Source organism: Pinus tabuliformis, chromosome 4_1, assembly GCF_031772625.1.
Source record: "Pinus tabuliformis cultivar Carrire ecotype Pingquan chromosome 4_1, CPIR1, whole genome shotgun sequence".
In the NCBI taxonomy this organism is placed as follows: Eukaryota; Viridiplantae; Streptophyta; class Pinopsida; order Pinales; family Pinaceae; genus Pinus; species Pinus tabuliformis.
Window position 1 is genome coordinate 397,150,904 of NC_142303.1, and position 23,159 is coordinate 397,174,062.

General features: G+C 37.5%; 1 protein-coding gene across 1 annotated transcript; it reads right to left on the reverse strand.

The window, feature by feature from the left end:
* Window positions 1-15,070: 15,070 nt before the first annotated feature.
* LOC149175977 (uncharacterized) lies at window positions 15,071-18,211 on the reverse strand. The gene is made up of 2 exons (XM_089419815.1): window positions 17,586-18,211; window positions 15,071-16,028 (listed from the first exon to the last, which is right to left on the reverse strand). The coding sequence occupies exons 1-2, from the start codon at window positions 17,751-17,753 to the stop codon at window positions 15,468-15,470; spliced, it is 729 nt and encodes a 242-aa protein (XP_089275941.1). The 5' UTR covers window positions 17,754-18,211; the 3' UTR covers window positions 15,071-15,467.
* Between the last annotated feature and the right edge of the window lie 4,948 nt (window positions 18,212-23,159).

Genomic DNA, 23,159 nt, shown 5'->3' on the forward strand with positions numbered 1-23,159 from the left:
ATATGCGGCCTTGGGTGATGAAATTTGTTCCAGAGAGGGAGACCTTCACCTCAGTTCCTATTTGGGTAAGACTTTTTTCTCTTCCCCTGGATTATTGGAAAAATGAATCACTTGTGGCTATAGGAAACAAACTAGGTCGTTTTATCAAAGCCTCGGAAGCCACCAGAAGGGGTAAATATACTTCCTATGCAAGGATTTGTGTGGAGATGGACCTTTCAGGAGCTCTTCCGGACGAAGTCATCTTGGAAGTATTTGATGAGGAATGGGTGCAAGCGGTGGACTATGAGCATATTCTATTCAGATGCAGTAAATGCCACGAACATGGACACTTGATCAGAGACTGCCCTCTTAGTAGAGAAGAAGATAAAAGTAAACTAAAAACAAAGAAGGACACTGAAAACTTTCAAAAAGTTCCAAGCAGAGGAAAAGGAAGTAAAAAAGAACCAAAGCAACAACATAAAGAGGGACAAAAGGCCAGTCAAAACAAATTCCAAGCGCTGGTTGAGATGGAAGACATGCCATTCGAAAACCAGTCTTTGGAGAAAGACCCCAAGGAGAAGGAGAAAGAGGAAAACAACACTCCAGAACAAAATATCAATGAAGAGGAAGAATCCAGGATGAGTGAAGCAGAGCTAGAAATGGACCAGGAAATGGTCTAGAGTGAAATAGATTTGGAGGATCATGAACTACAGGAAATACTAGATAAGGAAAACCTAGATCTGGAAGGATTTCTACAACAGGGAACCAGGGCGGGGATAGATTCTTTACCTCCAGATGAATTCAATAGAATACAGCAGCTGTTTCTATGGAAAACCCAGGAAAAGGGGCAGTTAGAGGAAGAAAAAACAAAAGGCAGGAACATAGAGGTGTGAAAACGATGAAAGCTAATCTAGGTTTAGCAACCAAAAGTACAGGTAAGAAACGAGGAAGAAAGAAGCAGAAGGAGCTTTTAATGGATTGTGGGAAGCTGGTGATAGATTCAAGTAAGATGAAAGACCTAACTAGTTACTCCTTTACAAATCTTTAATTATGAAGTTTACATCTTGGAATATAAGAGGTCTGGGTAGTAAAAGAAAGCAAAGAATACTAAGTTTGAGAATGAAACAAGATACGCCGGATATAATCTTCATTCAGGAAATGAAGTGTTCCATTCAGAAAATAAAAGCAATTCATAGCAAATGTCAAAGCAGATAACACAGCGGGGGGCATTCTCACTCTATGGAACCTTTAAAAGTTCAGAGTTTTAGATGCAAAGGCATCCAAAAACTACTTGTCAGTAGTCATTAAACTAGAAGGGGTGGCTGGAACCTTCCTAGTCACTAATGTTTATGGTCCTCAATGAGTACAGGATAAACTCAAACTGCTAGAATCCCTCACTGATCTCAGGAATAGACAAAATGGCATTCCCTGGATCTTGGGAGGGGATTTTAATATGATAAAATCTCTTTCGGAAAAGAAAGGAGGAACCAGAGTGCTAAACAAAGATTCATCAGCATTTCAAGCATTCACGGAGAACTTGAAATTGGTTGACTCAGACTTAGAGAATGGCCTATTTACTTGGAACAACAAGAGAGGAGGGGAAGCCCAGGTGGCCTCCAAGTTAGATAGGTTCTTGGTATTAGAAGAACTTATGCTTATAAATAATGAAATAACAGCAAGAATTCTTCCCTTTGGGGGCTCAGGTCACTGGCCGATACAGTTGGAAATTAAGGGTTTGGATTCTCCAAGAAACAGACCCTTTAGATTCGAAAACATTTGGCTTGCCCACCCGGACTTCTTGAGTAATATAAAAGAGTGGTGGAGTGAGGACTTATAGATACAAGGATCTAAAATGTTTCTCCTTCACAAAAGATTAAAGCATATTAAGGGCAAACTCAAAGACTGGAATAGGAAGGATTTCGGAAAAAAAATTGTGAATAAGAAATCGGTGGAAAGGAAAATGCAGGAACTCAACCAGAAGCTGATCCAAGAAGGCTTTAACTATGACATAAATGAACAGTCTGACAAACTGCACCAGGAGTGGGAAAACCTATGTAAAAAAGAGGAAATATTCTGGAGACAAAAATACAGAGTGCAATGGCTCAAAGAAGGGGAGCGCAATACGAGCTCTTTTCATAGATCCACCATGGCTAATAGGGAATTCAATAGAATCTCAGCAATAAAGGATACAAAGGGAGAGAATCAGAACACTCATAAGGAAATTGAAAAAGTGCTTGTTCAGCATTTTCAAGACATTGCACGAGAAAACAATCCAGATAGGGAAGATTCCATAAAGGAAATTACAAGATATATCCCTAAGCTGGTATCTAGAGAGGACAATATCAACCTAAACAGACCAATTTCTGAAGAGGAGGTCAGCGAAATTCTCAAAGATATGCAGAATGGCAAAGCACCAGGCCCAGATGGTTTTGATGTGGATTTTTTTAAAGCTTGTTGGGATATAGTTAAACTGGATATTTTAAATGTTGTGGAGGATTCCAGAGTCAATAATTCTGTCTTGAAAGCCCTCAATACCTCCTTCATCTCCCTGATTCCCAAACAGGACTCGGCTCAAATAGCAGATAAGTATAGACCCATAGCTTTATGCAATGTTGTTTACAGGATTATATCTAAAGTAGTGGCTAACAGACTCAAACCCCTCCTTCCTAAACTAGTGTCTAAGGAGCAATCTGGCTATGTGAAGGGCAGGAAAATTTTGGATAACATTATTCAAGCTCATGAGGTGGTTCACTCTCTTAAAAGCAAGAAGCAGGCGGGGATGATCATGAAATTGGATATTGCTAAAGCGTATGATAGATAAATTGGGGGTATATCAAGAAGATACTCATAGCCTTCGGGTTTGATCACAACTGAATAAGATGGGTAATGGCTCTGGTAACTACTTCCAGCTTTACTATCTTGGTTAATGGATCTCCCTTAGTTATCTTCTTTCCCTCAAGAGGCCTGAGACATGGAGACCCGCTCTCTCCATTTTTCTTCATCCTCATGATGGAAGGACTGGGCAAGGCTGTCAAGCAGGCTAAAAACATGGGCAAAATCAAGGGTCTTCAAGTATCGGAGAATGAACAGAGTCTGACTCACCAACAATTTGTAGATGATACCATGTTGCAAGGTATTCCCACAGTTAGAGAAGCGGCTGCCTATAAACAAATCCTCAATGCTTTTGCAAAAGCTACAGGTATGGAAGTTAATCTCACAAAATCAAAAATATTCTTCTTTAATACTAACATTGCTATTCAAAGGAATATCTCAAGAATCGTTGGCTTCCAAAGGGACTTCCTCCCCTCAAAATATTTGGGAGTACCTCTCACAGACAAACCAATGCTTAAAAATATTTGGGAACCTATGTTAATTAATTTGTAGGATAAAGTTAAAAAATGGACCTTCAGAGCCTTGAACTTGGCAGGAAAATCGGTTCTAACAAAGGCAGTTCTTCAATCCATCCCGGTTTTCATGTTATCAGCCCTTCCAGCCCCCAAAGGAGTCTTAGAAAAAATCAGAAATATTCAAAGAGATTTTCTGTGGGGTAAGGAGGAAACAAGGAAGAAATGGGCCCTAGTTTACTAGGAAAAAATTTTCAAACCCAAAAGCCATGGGGGTTTAGGCTTAGATGATCAGAAGATTCTAAATAAAGTTCTAGGAGCCAAGCTTTGGTGGTGATGGGTGCAAGAGCCAAGAGCCCTTTGGGCAAGGGTCTGGAAAGAAAAATATGCCAGCTCTTGGCACACTAATAATCTTATCAGAATGTCGGGAGATATAAGGGGCTCTCTCATCTGGAACAGGGCTTGGGAGAATAGAAATTTAGTGCAACAACATAGTTTTTGGGAAATCAGAGATGGTGAGCAAGCACTCTTTTGGGAGGACAAATGGCAACAAGAACCGGTGCTGTTAAAGGAGGACTTCATAAGTCTCAAACAGGAAACAGATTCCCAGGGATTATACAAAGTTAAAGACTTCTGGAACATCCCCTAGGGCCAGGACAAGTGGAGAAACTGGAGTAACATTGACTGTAGAAATAACAGTCTCATAACAACAAAAGCAAAAGCACTGAGAATCATTTTAAAACAGAGGATGATCATGGTCACAGAGGGGCAGGATCAATTGAGATGGGGTAACAATAACAAAGTCACCTTCAATCTCAAAGAGGCAAAGTATATTCTCCTGGGGTTGGAGTCCTGTGCTTCAGAAAAATCTTGGAGGCATCTCTGGTCTCATCAAGGATGGAAGAAAATCAAGCTCTTTATGTGGCTGGTGCACCATAAGAAAATTTTGACTTGGGACAATATTAGAAAAAGGGGTGTCTTGGGGCCTTCTAAATGTCAACTTTGTGAAGAGCAAGAGGAGACTATGGAGCACATCCTCAACGGTTGCTCTTACACCACCTAGTTGTGGAATTCCTTCTATAATATTTTCCAACAATCAGACATGTAGAAATTTTGAATAATATAACACTTATTCACAGATATTATCCTGATTATACACTATTTGCGGAATGCATGCATAATACATAACCTCCGCTACTATTGATCATCAATTTGCAATATTCAAAAACAATCGCATGCACACATTGAAGCATCAATCACACATATCAACACAGTATATCATGGGGAAAGCATACAGCTGAAAACCCCCAACTATCTGTATATTATATTGATTTAGAACATGTAACAATACATAGTACAATACTCCTCACAAGTACTCAGTACTATCTCCACTTGCTACACACAAACTAGCTCAGATCTGAATCAATCACAGGTTCAAATCTCCTCCGCTGCTTGCCTGCCTCCACTATGCAATCCTGCATGAGAATAGATGAGAATGGTTGATCCAAACTCGTATTTCCTTGGCTGAACCACGCAATCCTCATTGGAAATACTCAATCCATTGATTGTGCAAATCTCATGCACAACTATAGTCACAACTGATAGCAGTCTCACTCTTTCACCCACCTCTAACACTTGTCTCCACTGAATTGTCCATGCACTAAGTTAACTGATGTATTCTTTAGTTGCTTTATGATTTAATAATTAGTGAATTAATTAATAATTAATTCACATCACTCATCATTAGTGTATTCTGCAGTTAGACTAAATACAACTAGTTCAACCAAGTCAAACTGAACACAACTCCATCAACTCCTCAATCAACTCCACCAAACTCAATCACTTGAGTTCTAACTGAAGTCTATCATGCAATAGCTCAACTGAACCATAAGAAAAGCGTATTTCCTTCTGGCAGCTGCATGTGCCACATTCGTAGCTCGAATTGAAGTGCTCCAAGAGGATAAGATAATGTTTATAGTCCAAATATTATTAAGAGCTAATAATATTCGATTGTTCTATTTTTAGACTGGCAGTCTAAAAATAGACTCTGCCCATATGTCTAAAAATAGAATTCCTATTTTTACCAACATGACCAATCATCCACAAATAGTATCCTGCAACTCATAGACCATGATCCATATGTCTAAAAATAGACTTTGCGCCAAAAATAGCCTGCGGGCCCACTTAGTGACGACGACTTATTTTCACTAAGCTCCATCATCTTGTTGCATTTTCAACGCTCCCTCTCAACAAGATATGGATTATCTGAAACCCCTATCCTACAACTCTGGAATGTTTTGCATGCAACACATTTTCCCGGTCCACTTGCTCCAACAACACTTGGAACAAAAACACTCCCAACTGACCACTCTGTTGGGCTAGGAACATACTCTGATGCTAAAGCTCTACCTGCTGCTAACAAGTGCTCCCTCTATGACATCTGCACTACTGCAACATCTCCATGCATCTCGCACCATTGCACACCTCTCTGTGCCACCTAGCACTGTGCAAAACACTTGTGCCTCTCGCATTGCTGCAGCCTGCTAGCTATGCGCTGTCTTGGGATTCCCTGCACTATCGCTCTCTCTGCCGCTCCATCTGCATCTGTCTCTACCCAATCAGTCAATTCCTACTACTTCAAATCGGGGCTCCCGTAGCAAGGTCTCATCCAATAGGTTGGGTACCTCAAGGATCTTGCCCCTCTTCCTTGGGACAATCAATCTATATCGCCTCACCTCCTACCTGGAGGTATGGCTGCATGTGATCCCTCAGCCCACCTGGCTCGAATTTTCCCCCTACTGGAGGTCTCTGCATGAGTAGATGTCTCTACTCGATCTCCTCTTAGCGTCCCTTGTTGTGGCTGCTCCACAATCTCCTGAAGCTGCTGCGCCAATCGTGGCTCCTCCACAATCGTCTGAGACTTCTTCTGGCTCTTCATGTTGAGAGGTAATATACGCTCCCTCTCAACCACCAAGTCTCCATCAGTTTCCTCACTGCTCAAGGCTTTGCATGCATCTTGAACCTCGAGAGCATATAGGTTCTTGACCCGTGAACCAATTTGCTTCACCTGTCTAGTGATGATGTGTCTAAGGAAAACCTTTCCCTTACTGAAGACTACATCATAGCCTTTGTCTTCTAGCATCGTGATCGACACCAAGTTTCTCTTCAGTCCTAGTACATACTTGACATCGGTCAAGGTAAGGCGAGCTCCATGCTCCCTCTAAAAAATAACCGTGCCTACACCTGAGACACTATACTTCTCATCATTACCCATCTCTATGAGTATCTGGAGATCTTTCTCCTCCAAAGTACTGAACAAACTTTTGCCACCGGTCATGTGGAAAGAAGCTCCACTGTCAAGAAACCAACCACTTCCCACCATGGATGAAACAATGCATGCGAAGAGTGTGAAATCCAACTCAAACTGTGAAGCAAGTGCCTCACCTTCAGATCCTTCCCCGGATCCCTTCTTGGATTTCCTCCGTGGAAAATTTGAAGCATAATGGCCCACCTCATGACAATGAAAGCATCGCACTTTCGATTTGTCAACCTTCTTCCCATCATTGGAAGAACTGGATTCGGAAAGAGAAATCTTCTCCTTCCCCTTCTTTGCTTTGGCAACCAAAGCGCAAATTTCTTCATCATATGCCTTTGATGAAGATACGTCCCTGGTATTCCGCCTGATCTCCTCTTGCAAAAGATCCGACCAAAGTCTCTCCCATCCTGGCAATTTCTCCCGACCATTAACAGAGTCCTGATAGGAATGCCAACTCTCCGGAAGACCAAGGAGAGCCAAGCTCACCAAGTCCTCATCATCGACAACCACCCCCACACTTCCCAGCTCATCCCGACATTGGGTGAAATTCGTGAGATACTTGGGCATACTGTCTCCATTCTCACACTTAATGTTTCTGAGTTTATCCTTGAGCGCCAACTTCCTCTGGTCGCTCTTGCTTTGGAATAAATCTATCAATGCTTTCCACATCAAATATGGAGAAGCCTTTCCATGCAGGCTGGACACAATGTGATCCTTCACGCCCTCCAACAGAATCCTTCGACACTTTGTTGTCTTCTTTTGCCAAACCTCAACGTGAGCAGCATCAGTAAGCTTTGGGACCTCAGCCTCTATGAACTCCTTCAACCCATTGTCATCTAACACCCTCCATCCTATCTTTCCATGCAATGTAATTCGAGCTTCCTTCAAGAGCATACTCCAATCGCAATCCGTTGAAAGACATTTCAACTTTGACACCAAGAAAACACTGCTGCAAATTCGAATTCCACCAGCTCAAAACTCAACCGCTTCTGATCTAAAATTCGTGAGAACAAAGTATTTCTCATACAGAGATTGATTGTATGAGTTTTTACTGGATATCTCACCTTCCAAAAGGAGGATGAATCCAGAGGCTACCTGGCCCGATTATAGACTTTGCCTAAAGAAATAAAATGTAATCACTTTCTGAATAATAGATCTGATGATCAACTCTGCTCTGATACCATGTAGAAATTTTGAATAATATAACACTTATTCACAGAGATTATCCTGATTATACACTATTTGTGGAATGCATGCATAATACATAACCTCCTCTACTATTGATCATCAATTTGTAGTATTCAGAAACAATCGCATGCGCACATTGAAGCATCAATCACACATATCAGCACAGTCTATCACGGGGAAAGCATACAGCTGAAAACCCCCAACTATCTGTATATTATATTGATTGAGAACATGTAACAATACATAGTACAATACTCCTCACAAGTACTCAGTACTATCTCCACCTGCTACACACAAACTAGCTCAGATCTGAATCAATCACAGGTTCAAATCTCCTCTGTTGCTTGCCTACCTCCACTGCGCAATCCTGCATGAGAATAGATGAGAATGGCTGATCCAAACTCGTATTTCCCTTGGCTGAACCATGCAATCCTCATTGGCAATACTCAATCCATTGATTGTGCAAATCTCATGCACAATTATAGTCACAACTGATAGCAGTCTCACTCTTTCACCCACCTCTAACACTTGTTTCCACTGAACTGTCCATGCACTGAGTTAACTGATGTATTCTTTAGTTTCTTTATGAGTTAATAATTATTGAATTAATTAATAATTAATTCACATCACTCATCACTAGTGTATTCTGCAGTTAGACTAAATACAACTAATTCAACCAAGTCAAACTGAACACAACTCCATCAACTCCTCAATCAACTCCACCAAACTCAATCACTTGAGTTCTAACTGAAGTCCATCATGCAATAACTCAACTGACCCATAAGAAAAACGTATTTCCTTCTGGCAGCTGCATGTGCCACATCCGTAGCTCAAACTGAAGTGCTCCAAAAGGATAAGATAATGTTTATAGTCCAAATACTATTAAGAGCTAATAATATTCGACTGTTCTATTTTTAGACTGGTAGTCTAAAAATAGACTCCGCCCATATGTCTAAAAATAGAAGTCCATCTATTTTTACCAACATGACCAATCATCCACAAATAGCATCCTGCAACTCGTAGACCATGATCCATATGTCTAAAAATAGACTTTGCGCCAAAATAGCTTGCGGGTCCACTTAGTGAAGGCAACTTCTTTTCACTAAGCTCCATCATCTTGTTGCATTTTCAACAAGACAGGGATAGAGAGAGCATCACAAACACCCTAAATAATTGGAGGAGGAGCTTTTCAGAGAATGAGGCGATTAATCAGGCATGGGCTTTCACACCAAGATTCATTATCTGGTCCCCGGATGCGGGTGCCTCGAAGGTTGACGGCATGGTGCCACATGACAAGCACTCAATGCCACATGAAGAGGACGGGGGTATTAAATACTCAAGCCGGCGGATTTCTGGTTCAAGCGAGCCGCCCCAGAGCATCCTTAATGGAGCAGCTGAGGACGATGGCAGGCCTGCGTAAGGCATTCAATGTGGTTATCTTATCAAGAAATGGGCAAGAGAATAAATATGAATGCTGGCCGGCAAAGGAATTGCATTGTGGTTCAGGGAATGTTTATTGTTCATGTTTTATTAGAGTGGCGAAGTGCAGGGGTGAAAACAGGTCCCCCCCTGAGCACCTTTGCCTGTGTCTACGCTCTCCGGAGCTCTGTCTGGCTGTATCGAGGAAGTGGCAAGAGACGGAGGGTGTTCGCCTACTGTTTCGGGGAGCCGGAGTCACGATGGTTCGGGAAAGAATGCCGTGCAGGAGGGGAAGTGGGAATGGCCAATTCCCCCGCCCACCCGCAGCAAACTTACACCATCACTGCTGTTGTGTTTATTGCCATCGCCGGGGGGGTGCCAACCCAATTCCTGCAAGGCAAATTATGGAAGTTGGTAATTCTGTTGAGATGGCACCCAGTCTTCCAGCTTTTGGTTCGGTTGTGTTTTCACTGGGCAGCTCTGAGGGCTCTGCAGGGGTCAACGCACACATCTCTGTGCTTTTCACCAAATCTCCTGAGGTGGATGATGATGGGTCTTCGCTGGTTCTTATGGGTGAAGTCGCAGGGCAGGAGAAGGGGAAACTCCCTCTGGGGGAGTCGTCAACGATGGGAGCCCCCTCTGAGAAGGGTAAAGGAAAAGCTGTGTGGGGGGAGTCATCCATTGCTGTGGGCACTTCTGGAGGTGCATATCTGCCGCCTCACCCCCAATCTCCATATCACATTCTGTCATCCCCTTCGCAAAGCACACCAACCACGGGAGATAGCGAGGCTGAAGGAGACGGAGGCAGCAGAAGTATGGAGGAAGAGACCGAGGATTAAATCACACCATCGCTCTCCTGTTCTTGTCTTCTTTGCTCAGATCGAGTCCTTTCATGCTGGGTTCGGGAGTCAGGTTAATTTTCAATCTCATGTTTCTGTTATGTCAATCTTGTGTCTAGGAGCCAAGTCCTGCGGGCGGTTTTCACTAACGCAGCAGGCGCGTGGTAATGTATCGAGTCTTTGTCAATTTCTGTCACAATGTGTCTCGGGCTATAAATATGGTGTAAGATGCCCCTGGGCAGGCCATCAAAGTGTTTTTAGAATAGCTCTCAGGGTCAAGTATTTTGTTTCTTTTGTTAACATTGCCCTGCGCGGCAATTCCATGAAACGGTCAATGTCACCCATGGTCACGCCTATGGCCATGGGCAGCCAGCATATCAAGATGTAAATTATTTTGCTGTACATATTAATATATAAGTAGCTAGTTTTACCGATAAAAAAAAAAGATTCATTATCTGGAATGTGTGGAAAGAAAGAAATAAAAGAATCTTTAAGGATGAAAAATCCAACCCTTAGAAGCTATATGATTTGATTCTAAAGCAGATAAGGGAAACAGTCAGCACCACAATGTGCAATATGCTAGAGACTCCTCCCTCAACAATGGAGTTGAGAACTCTCAGACTGCTGGAATTGCACATGATCATCCCACAAGGGCTTGGAAAAAAGAAAATGATAATGAATACAGAGAAAGATTGCTGGCAGCCTCCTCCGAATAACAACTTGAAATTCAATATCGATGGAGCCTCTAAAGGTAATCCCAGAGTCGCTGGGTTTGGAGGAGTTTTAAGGAATGAAGAGGGAAGAATCCTATTAATCTTCCACAGCCATTTAGGCAAAGCAACCAATAACATGGCGGAACTAATGGTGATGGAGTAGGGCCTAGAGATTTTGATTAAAAATCGTAGCTCAAATGTTATTATTGAGGTAGACTCCGAAATCACCATCAACTTTGTTAAAAGAATCTACTGGGGATCCAAACTGGAGAAAGTCTCAAATCATTGGAGACTAATCCAGGTTTATCAAAGGATTCAAGCTCACCTTCAAAGTTTGGGATCAGTAAGTTTCAATCATGTGCGCATAAATGCTAACAAGCTTGCAGACATTCTAGCCAACCAAGGGGTGAACAATGAAGATTGCAGGATGGTGAAGAAGTGGCAGGATTTGCCCCAAAATCGTTTAAAGGTTCTTTGCTATAACCAAGCGGCAGAAGACATTCAGGTGGTCCGTGGTAGTCGGAGGGTTTCTAGCAGAGGTGATGTGTCCCCAGCCAATGATTCCTTGGCCTCTTGATTTTACCTTCGGGCACCATTGGTTCGCAGATGGTTTTGAGTCAATTCCTTTCGCCTCTTCAGATCATCCTTCGGTTATGGGGCCTGCGTTATAGGGGAAGTGGCGGGAGAGCTGTTCCTCCAGCTATCGGATCAGTTTTCCCTGTCGGTATGTGTGGAGAGCCTAGCTGGTTTCATTCTTTTGGGGAAAACAGGCAAAAGAATGGCCCTGGTGGATAATGGCAGTTGTTTTTTCTCTTCCTCTAAAATCCCCAGGGTTTGGCACAAGTTTTCCCCATTCCCGAAAAATGCTTTGGTCAATAATCGTCGGCAATGGAGCTGTGGGCTTCCACTTCCTAATTCCTATTGTCGAGCGAATATGCAATAGGTGAAGCGATATTCAAGAGTTCGCAACGCTTTCCATCAGGAAGTGGTTTCGGAGTATGGGCAGTGATTCCATAAAAGGAGTGACACGTGGCAGTGGGAGGGATTCGAAAACCACCCTCATCGCGCCTTAAAGTTCGGTGTCTTAGGGCTATGTGATATCAAGCACAACCGTCCTTTTTTTCCTAAGCCATCCGACGGTCTGGAGGGGTCGAGCAGTTTTGTGGTTCGGAAGTGGTTTTCGCAGCCCCAACAGGCGAGAAGTGGTTTTCCTCGTTCAGCAGTGATCACAATCATTGAGCTCCACATGGTGGTGGGGTTGGGTGAAAAACTGCCCTCATCGCGAGTTGTCTTCTGTGCTTGTTGGCAGGTCCGATTTTAATATTCTCCGTCGACTAGCTCTTGGGGTTTCAACGGTTCAGATCACCCATGCAGGTTTGTGGTCCCTGGGGTACGGGCAAGCAGCGCTTCATTAAGTTCTTGGACCGTTTTGTCTAACTCGGGTGGGCTTTTCATGGTTTGAGATCTCGGGCGTTGGAGCCACCTCTTCTTGTCGACCGCTTTGGGTTTTTATGAATCCATGTCGAATCTCATTTATTTTACTTCTTTAGAATGGTTTAGTTTGATGGTTAGAAGCAAGGAAAAGTTTTGCTTTAGTCCTTTTCCTTTGTTAACGACCTTGAGGGTTGTGTTGTAACTCTATGTACTATATTTCTTGATCATTGAATGGGAAGGTCCGACTCTTGCATTAGCAAACAAAAAAAAATGATCGCTTCATGTTAGTTCAACCACGAAGCCTAACCTTGAGAGTGTCGAGAGAAATGAACCCATGACCTCTCAATATTAGATATTGTTTAACAACGAGGACTTGAACAAGTGAGCTAACCCTCAGGGCTTACAATTTTGCATGTGTTTATGATAGCTTATTTTAGAAAAACTGAAAAAAAGGGCAAATTATCTTTATGAAATTGGAAAAAAAAATCCTATGAAAATGTACATAAAGTGGTAAGAAGGAAAATACTTATTCATGTCTTTGTCATGGGAGCATAGTCATGGAGAAAATCATAAATTAAATCTAGGGATTTTTTTAAAATATTGAATTGAATTAAAATCCATTGTGGATGAAGATTGTTATCCAAATCCAATAACTTAGATGTAGGGAACATTGAGGTAGGTTGACATGAAGCACTAGTAGATGGTAAAAATGAGAAATTGACTAAGTAAATTGTTTTAACTTTTAACCCAACACAGTGTGTATTAGTCACCAATGAACCAATGTGTGAGTACTATCATGGCATTGATGTGGTAACACACTGATAATGAAAAGATAAAAAATGGTTAATTTTATAAAATGTAGACAACTGATGCATCTAATCAACATAAATGCACTATCAATTGATGCATCTAATCAACATAAATGTATTGTCAATTGCTGCATTAAACTATTTTATATGCAACAAAAATTATGTGTACAATTAAATTCAATACCAACATATGTTAACTTCCATTTTTTTGATGAAATGAACATCTCAAGAAATCCACTAGGCACTTCTGATTTTTAGTATAGCACCTAGGGTGAATCAATTGGTTGTAGTTTTGGAAACCTAACTTGACGAGGGCATTGAATAGGGACCATAAAATCCATAGAAGAAACTAGCTTTCAAGAAATCTTAACTCCACAACCTTTTGCCTTCTGAACAATCTACCACTCTTTCTAACCCACTAAAGTTAACACTTACTATCTTGGCTACTATGATGATGCATTCATATTTATTGGGCACACTAGTTATTGCTACTGCATTTCATCTACATCAATGCATCACCAAAGAATGACCAAACTTTGTTGTAATGTTTGATGTTTTTCCTTTAACTATAAACATTGGTCCATGAAATAAATTGAAATGCACCAATAAAAATAAATGTTGCCTAAATTTAATAGTGCATTGGCATAAATGAAATAGACTAGAAACTAACACTTTTAACAAATAGAAATAAACCAAGAGATCTATGTTACTATGGTATCAATGTAATAATATAATTAGCATGAATGAACAGGGAAAATTTTTAAAAAGTCAAATTTTAAAACCAAACATTGCAAAAATTAATAGAAAACCACATTTTTAAAATGTAAATAATTGTGTGTTTATAAATATTTATGCACCAATAAATTATATACATAGCACATTGGTGTGTCTAATTATAATAAGTGCATTGAAATTCAAGCCTTTACTAAAGACTTACCTATACTTAAAAAAACTTAGCTAAACAAAAAACACAAATAAGTGTTTTCGCTAAAACCTTTGCAAAAACTAGTTTTTTCTAAATAATTATGCATTTATAAATATTTATGCACCTATACATTATATACATAGCACATTGGTGTCTAATTATAATAGGTGCATTGAAATTCAAACCTTTACTAAAGCCTTATCTTTACTTTAAAAAAACTTAGCTAAAAAAACACAAATAAGTGTTTTCACTAAAACCTTTAAAAAAAACTTGCTTTTCTGGTAATGTCACTATCTTGTAATGTAGCTAAAGAATCCTCTCTTCCTTGATTTCTCTCTCAATTAACTTACTAATTGCTCAATCCTATAACTAAGTCACCAAACTTTGTTTGTAATTTGCCTCTTATGTGTCATCTTTAGGACTTTATTGTGAACCATTCTCTTACGGCACCTTAACTAGTATATTCTTGCTCTCAATATCTTCATCCACATGTTCAATCCATATTATTTGTATCATTCAATTGTCATCCTTTCCTCTTATAATCAACAAACACTTATTAATCAACTTTTCCATTTATTTAATGGATACGAATCGATCTTCTTTAATTGATTTTTCCTAATCATAAACCATCCCTAGTCTCATTGTTCCTCACTTTCATTTGCTTTTAGATCAGCAGAAAAAATAAGAGACATGTCATAATCCTAGCCCATAATAATTGTTTCCTAATTGAACTTTTGACCTAGGCTTTGTATTATATATACAAAACTTTTTCATCACTAGCCTTCAAATCAACACATCATTAGAATATGTTCATGATGGAAACATGGTGGACCCACCAGTCCCAATCAAAATAATTAGATTTTAAAAATATCTTTAAGCATATACTAATATATTATTAATGAATTTAGGACGAGTATGTTTGAAAAAATGTAAACATGGCCAGTGAACAAATGCATGATCAAAACTAAACATGGCAAAGGAACCATGTTTGAAGAAATTTAAACATGGCAAAGAAACCAATGTACGACAATTACTATTAAATGAAAAATCTCATCAAGAGTATAACATGATAAAAAATATCACATCAAAAATTTTATCAGGATCTGCAAACCTTAATGACTTTGGCATAAGTCTCTATCTTAAAATGGTTATCATTACATGCAAACCTTAATGGGTTGTATAAGTCTCTATCTTCACAATGAGTCACTGTATTTAGGTTTACATCGTTTGTCTTAGATCTTGATTGATCTCCAGGCAAATAACATAAAGACTATCGTCCCCTTCCATGCCTGCCTATAATGGTTATTGCCATATAGAGCAGAGTCCATATTTTTCTGATAATAATCTTTAGAATTTGTACTTAGTAGTGGATCGACTGGAAATTATTTAAATTGCCAACATATTCACCCACCCAATACATTTTTTTGCTGTTGCTCTAACTACATAACATTAATACAGAGAAGCTTCCATTTCATTCTTTGTGGAAGCCAAGCTTTATATCTCATACCATCCTCAGCTCCTTATTCTCTAGATGATGTTCCACCTGATCACTCATGGTTTTGCTGGGAGCCTTGCAAACGAAGATAAAATCCAGATTGTACAGAATTGGCAATATTGCAATGGAAGAGACAAAGACCAGAACTGGCCCAAATATCCAGAGAATCAAAGGAAAACCCAAATAAAAAATCCTGTTCCCTACAGTGTTGAAAATGGAGCCCTTCTCAAACAATTCAGAGACATAATCTGCGGTTATTAAGGACGACCCACAGTACTGCACAGTGTTTACTAGGTAGTTCACTTGATTAAGGAAGCGAACCGATAGAGAATGGCAGAAGAAAGAGAACAGAAAAAACACTAACAGAGTCACATATTTCATGGCCACCATGAGTTCACCATGGGCACCATAGACTGAATCGTTGAGAGGCTTCTTCACACTGTAGGTGCTGCTTATCATGGCAGCCAACCCTGAGCACAGTAGAACACAAGTGGTTGCCATCAAGGTTGATCCCATAATGCTGTTTCTCATTGTCTGTACTGCAATGATATTCTTTTTATCATTATCCTGCTCAACAAATGAAAACATCTCAGATGAACTCTAGTTTCAATCATTTTTAAACAATAAGCACTCAAATGTAGCAAAAATACATTAAGAATCAAAACTAACTTCATTGATTATTTTGAACTAATCAGATTAGCAAAATTAAGTCTAGTTTCATTATTTCTTTAAACAATAGCCACTCAAATTCATTGAGAATCAAAACTAGCTTCATCGATTATTTTAAACTAATCAGATGAGCAAAATAAAGTCTAGTTTCATTATTTCTTTAAACAATAGCCACTCAAATTCATTGAGAATCAAACCTACTTACAATATTTTCTTTTAAAATTAAATCAATTCTAATATAAATAGATTTGAAAAAAGCTAATAACCACCTAATCTAAATCTAAACATAAATAGGTTGAAATCAAATCTAGATTAAAAAACAAACCTAATTTAGATGGATTGAAAATTAAAGCTAATTTAAATTAGTTGTGTAAACTGCCACAAACCAGAGTCCAGCCATTTTTAACTATTAAAGTGAAATAGTAAGCTGTGTAAACTTCCACAGACCAGAGTCCAACCATGTTTAATTATTAAAATGAAACTGACAGAACAATATGAAAGGCAAATCTGAAAAAATAATTATCCAAAGTGATACCAAAAGGCAAAAACCAGCTTGAAAAGAGATCAGGACAACTTCAATTTCTGAGACATGTCCTTTGTGGGAATAAAAATCAACGTTGCAGAGAGATGAGGACAACTTCAATCTCTGACATATGTCCTTTGTGGGAACAAAGTAACGTGGCAAAGAGATGAGGACAACTTCAATCTCTGCGACATGTCCTCTGTGGGAACAAGAGTATTTGGGCTCAAAAGAAAAAGCCACATAGTTCAGCACAACTTTCATTTATGATTCATGGCCTTTGATGGAACTTAAGGGTAATTGGGCTGAGAATAAGGGGTTTTAAGAGGGTTAATGGGCTGGAAGTTAAATTTACCAATATGAGCTGGATTTAATTGCTTGTGGTAAACTTTTACCATATACAGTGAGATTACATTTCAACAACCAAGGCTAAGACAAACTCTGATAAAAGTCCCCATGTCATCAGCAACAAACTTTAAAACAATTTTCAACAAAACTGCCTTATTTATCAAAAAGAGGTGGCACAAAGTTTGTCCTATTTGGAGGTGTGAGCAGGCAATTCTGCCATATTTTTTCCGGAATTTAGCACAGTGCCCCTGTTTCAACAACTTGGGTTGCCTCGAATCCAGACGAATATCAATTCTATGTTGAAGTATTATAACAAAACAACTTGAAAACTGATGGGGAGAAGTGAGAAGCAAAAGGACAAAACAACATTTCAATCAGATTAAAATCAACATAGATGTGACCAAATTATTTGCGAGAAAAAATCTACACTTGTGATGAGAACCATTTTCTCCACTTCCCTCTGCACTGATCCTCTTCAAATCCATTAAATATAAAAACCATTAATGAGAATACAACAATTTCTAAAGAAATTTGAGCTCACTAAACCCAAATGAACCAAGAATTTTATAAAAAAGGATATATTTTACCCTGATCATGCTTTCAATCCACAGCCTCCTTCCTATGGAATTAACCCCAATAGTGGTCTGAAGAGGATAATTCTTCACTCTGTACCACAACACACAGTGGTATATTAATCCACAGAGAATTGCCAGGGGCACCAAAACAAGATCCAGGTAGCTTTTCTTCCATTCCATTCTTCCAACTTTTCGTTCCTCCCCAGCCAAAGATCAAATATCAGGATTAATGAATGCTTCAGGCAAGAGTTTACGGAGATTGCAATGTGCTCATCCGAGAATTGAAAATAATTTATGTCCAGGAGCTCTGTTTAATCTGTCCAAGCATGTCCAAGACCTCTGTTTAATCTTTCCATGTGCAGCCTCTGTTTAATCTTTCCATGTGCAGAGCTTTAAGTGCGCTGCTGAGTGGCCACTCAGGGTGGATTTACAGATGGCAATAAGTAGATGGAGATGAGTACAGGCGATTGGAGGTGGAAAGGGTGGGTGCGCGTGCTTGACAAGAATAAACAAAATATGTGAAAAATGCGGGAGAAGACCCAGCTTCCCGAAGGTCCGAAATTCCTGCTGATAAAACTGTCTTAATTCACGAACATTGCGTGGGTGGCCGTTTGAAACCAAAAAGAAACGTAAAGAGAAAAGGCATAAGCAGCGTTGGGACCTTCGAAAAATATTGTAATATGCTGGCTTGAATTTTAGGTTTGTTTATTCTGTTACAGCTTGTAATCTGTACCTGAGGTTAATTAATTCGGCCATTTGTTTATTTGTTTTTACTGGTGGTGTGTTTATAGTGTGAATTAAAGATTGATTAACAACTATAAAATTTTTATAAGTGGGGAAGATCTATTATAATGTAGTTATTTTTTTTTATTGTTATTGGTGAATGCAAGTTGACTCATCACCGGTATTATTGGTAAATGCACGCTGACTCATCACCATTATTTAAGGAAAAACATAAGGGTCGTCTTTCACTCCCGAAAAATGCTTCTAGTTATTAAACAATTAACTCATTTCCTAAAACAAACTTTTACCCAAACAAAAACAATTTTAAAACATAATAATTATAATTAAATTAGATATAAATTACTAAATCAAATTTTAATAATAAATTTAAAATTAAATATCAAATTTTTATTTTAATAATAATTTAAATATTAAATATAATAAATAAATTATATTATTTATATTTTTTTCTTAATTTTATTAACTCTACAAGCCATGTGAAAATTTACATTCACTTTTCTTTTTAATATAAAATAAAAACCTCTTTATATTTATTATGAAATATCCCATTGTATAAGAAAAATGATATTCTGTTGAAGATTCCAACATGTTGTAAATAAACTTTTATATTTATTATGAAATATCTCATTATATAAGAAAAAAATATTCTATTGAAAATTCCAACATGTTGTAAAATTATTTTTTTTCGGTTATCAGTATTATTCTGGTACATACGATACCATAAAAAAGGAAAGGAGAGGTTTAATAAGCAAGAAGAATCACTATATCACTAAACAACCACTATGAGAGAAGCAAAGTGGTTTTATTATTGAGAAGCGGAAGATAGAGAAATTAAATCTTCTATACAGTTGTGATCATAATTTTATATATATATATATATTATTTTTTTAATTAAAATTATATATAAAAGTAAAGTGGTTTTATAATTGAGAAATAGAAAATACAGAAATTAATTTTTTTTTATAATTGTGAAATTTAAAAAAATATCACAATTATATATATATATATATATTGAGTCGACAAGTTTATTTTACAACTTAATATAAGAGATGTGTAAATATGTTTGTGTTCAATTTGGAGTTGACACGATTTTTTTAAAATTAAATAATATATATTTAAATAAAAAAGTTCCATATAAAATAAGGAAACAAAAATGAATATGTGTATTTGGTTTGTTTAATTAAAAGTATTATAAAACATCAACAATCATATTTTCACACTCTTAGTGTCTATGCTAAGGAGGAGTGGTAAAAAGTATTTCACTCTCACTCTCAACCACAAAATAAAAATTTTAAATGTCCATTTGAAACAACATAATCTTATATCAAATTTATAGAGAAATAAAGTAGTTAAATTTTAAAAAAAGAGCTATATATATATATCATATAAAGCAATAGAAAACCAAAAACATTTTTTTGCAGTCTCACTATTTTATACCCATGTAAATTTTGAGCCATTTTATATATTCAAAAATACAACATAAACAATGAAAAATTACAAATGATGTGTGTGTGTGTCTCTCTCTCTATGTATATATAGCAGATCAATAAACATTTTATTCAAATTTTGCACTTTAAAGAAGTTTCACCTCAAGAGATTTGATTCCTCTTGGCTCTTGCTAGATTCGTAGCACAGGTTTGAATAAAATTACATGGATTAAAATTTTTATATTCCACATATCTCTCTATGTAAAACCCCCCACTTTTGTAGAGTTGATCATATATATATATATATAAACCTCCTCTGAAGTTTTTATTTTTCTTTTGTAGAAATTATATATATATATATAAAGGATTTGAATTAGTGACTTGTTTCAAGGAGTAATTTAACAGTATATCTATTCAATTGTCCAACATATCACCCGCATTAGGGTGGGAAATTGAACTAGTGACTTCACATCAAGGAGTGCTTTAAGAGAGCACTTGATCACCCTCTATTCAAGACCTGTGGACACTATATCTATTCAATGTTAATTTAAAATCAATTTTTTTAATTATGATGAAAATATTGTAATAGTTTAAAGTTTATGTTGAATAACAACTTATATAGTAGGTGAGTATAATGAAAATCTTTAGAGGCTAACTATACTTGTAACTTTACAATTATCTTTATTTTTGAAATTTATTAGGAGCCTTACTATCCTAAAGGAGACAAGGTCTTTGGAGGTGTAGAATCACCAAAGAACTATAGATACAACCATAATTTAAATTGCATAGAAAAATTTAACACTTAGTTCCAAACTAAGTAACATGATCATCCTCCTCTAGAGGAGGAACACTCAAATCTAACTTAATTTTTTTACTAATATTCAGAATTTGCGGGGTAGAAGTATGTTGCAAAAATTTGCTTGAGAACATCAATCTTATCCATTTTTTTTGTGCTAAATTTAATCCTCCATTATCGTCTCCTAGACTTCCAAAGCCATCATTGATACTGCTTCAGATATTCATGAAGGAGAAATAAATTCTCACAAGGAATGAAATGCCTAGAAAGAACTTTATGTAGCTTGACCCCAGAAATTCCAAGGGAGAGACTTGTGTGAAGGGTTTCCACCTAGTCGAAGCACGAGACTTCCCAAGGCAATACCTCAAGGGAATAAACCCAGAATTCCAACTCGATTGTCATACAATCCTTTTCACATGTGTTCAAATCCACCCTGACCCGCTAAGAGTAGAGGACTATAATTTACTTGCTTGGAGTAGTAACTCGACATTCATTGCATTAAATATTGGGAGTGAAAATTTTCATGAAGGGATGTGGTGGCGACAGGGGCCACCTCACAGTCTGATTCATATGAAGGCACATAATACATCACATTGATAAGGGATCTTGTCACTTGTGATTAAGGGTGGAGACCATTAAAATTTTTCTCATCCCCTCCCAAAACTTCGATTGAAAGGATTGCAGACCCATTGTTAAGGAATAGTTGTGAGGGAATGAATACCATTTCTCATTATAAGGACTCATGTGTTCAAGTTTACACTTTTGTTAGCAAGATCGTCTGCAACATAACTGTTCATTCTCAACACATGAAAGACGTTGATAGTAAAGAAGGCTAATTTTAGATTCCTGATTCTATCAATAATGCTTCACAACTTGCAATCCTTAGGCAAGGATCCACAAACAACTTGATGGATAACATGCTACAAATCTCCTAACACCACCAAATCTTTGATGTTTGTTTCCTTGGCGAGAATGAGCCTTTGTAGTAATCCATATGCCCCTATCACATTATTTGTGTAGCTTCCTAATCCCTAACTTCCTCAATTTTAATTTTCTCTTCCAAATTGAGAATAACCCCTCCTTCTCCTACCACCCCAATGTCAATCCAAAACTTCATAAACACAAAATATTATATTTTATGAACATCTATTTAATATGATGATGATGATGATGATGATGATGATGATGAAGATGATGGTTAACATCCGCTGAGACCAAACAATGGTCTATCGGACCTAAAGAAACAAATTATTTATCTTGACTTAAGATTTTATTCCTATGCTCAAAAAGCTTGGAGAGAAGCCTCCCGAGCTCACTATAATTTTGACATTGTAAAAGGCTAGGAAGGTCAGTATTGTAACAAATATTGTGAAACTGAGATCTAATGTGGTTGTACGCGGGGCACTCTGAGAGGAAGTGGTTTTCATCCTCGATGTTCCTATTCTCACATATATGGCAGATCCTTTCCATCCATGGCGTTTTAGGAACTGCCTAACAACCTGTTTCACTATGGAGCTCATGAGAATTCGTTCTAATCTTTGCTATATTAATTTTCTTCTTTGAGATAGTTAAAATACAGAGATACTTTTGATCTTCTAGCGTGGGGTTGATGACCTTCTTATAATAACTTAATTTTCTTTTAGCCGCTAAATCTTTGTCACACCACATTTTTTCTTTGAACTTAGAAGTAACAATATCTTTAATGTTATTTATGTTTTGCAATGCATCATTTTCGTTGATCTCCCAATAGTTTAACCAGGCCCTTGTGTCTTTATGCCACCCTCGATTGAGCCTTAGGTGGTTTTGGCTGGAATTTAAAGCTAGTTTAGGAAGTCTATGATCGTCTATGTTATTGAGTTTGTGCTTGTACAACAGAAACCTAAGCATAGCTAGGCTCTCAATAGGGGAAAGACCTGCTTCTATAAGGAGAATAGGATAGGGTGTATTACTTTTAATTTTCAGGTTATAAGTTACAAAACGCTTCTGGATTTGCTCAATCTTTCTCCATGATTCTCTGGAGATGCTGCAACCCCAAACCTCACAGCCATATAAGATAACAAGAGTGACTAAAGTTTCAAAAAAGAACTTCTTTATATATATATAATATATGTTCATAATATATAATATATATATAAAGCTACCAATAATAATAAATTTTTTGAATTTTTTTATAATTTCAAAATTAAATTTAAATATAATAATAAGAATAAAAATTAGAATGTTTGAGAATCTATAAAATAATTTGAATGTCACTATTACATTAAATATAATTATTTTATAAATGTTACAAATCAACACGTTAGAAAATCTCTCCCACACAATTAAACCCACGTAATTAAAGAAAAACAATTATTAAACAAACTACTTGAACTAAAATCCTTTAATTTTTTAAATAAAAATAGTATTAAAATCTAATTTTAATAATTTTTTAAAATAAACTTTAACCAATATAATACAATTATGAAAAAGCATTACCGAAATAAGATATTTCCAAAATTTGATTCAGTGTATATGGTCCTAATTTCTTTTCATTATACATGGCCCTGAATTCATGTGATATACCATTGCTTAATATAGATAATATTTTTTAAGCTGCGGGGTCCACAATTGGAATGATGA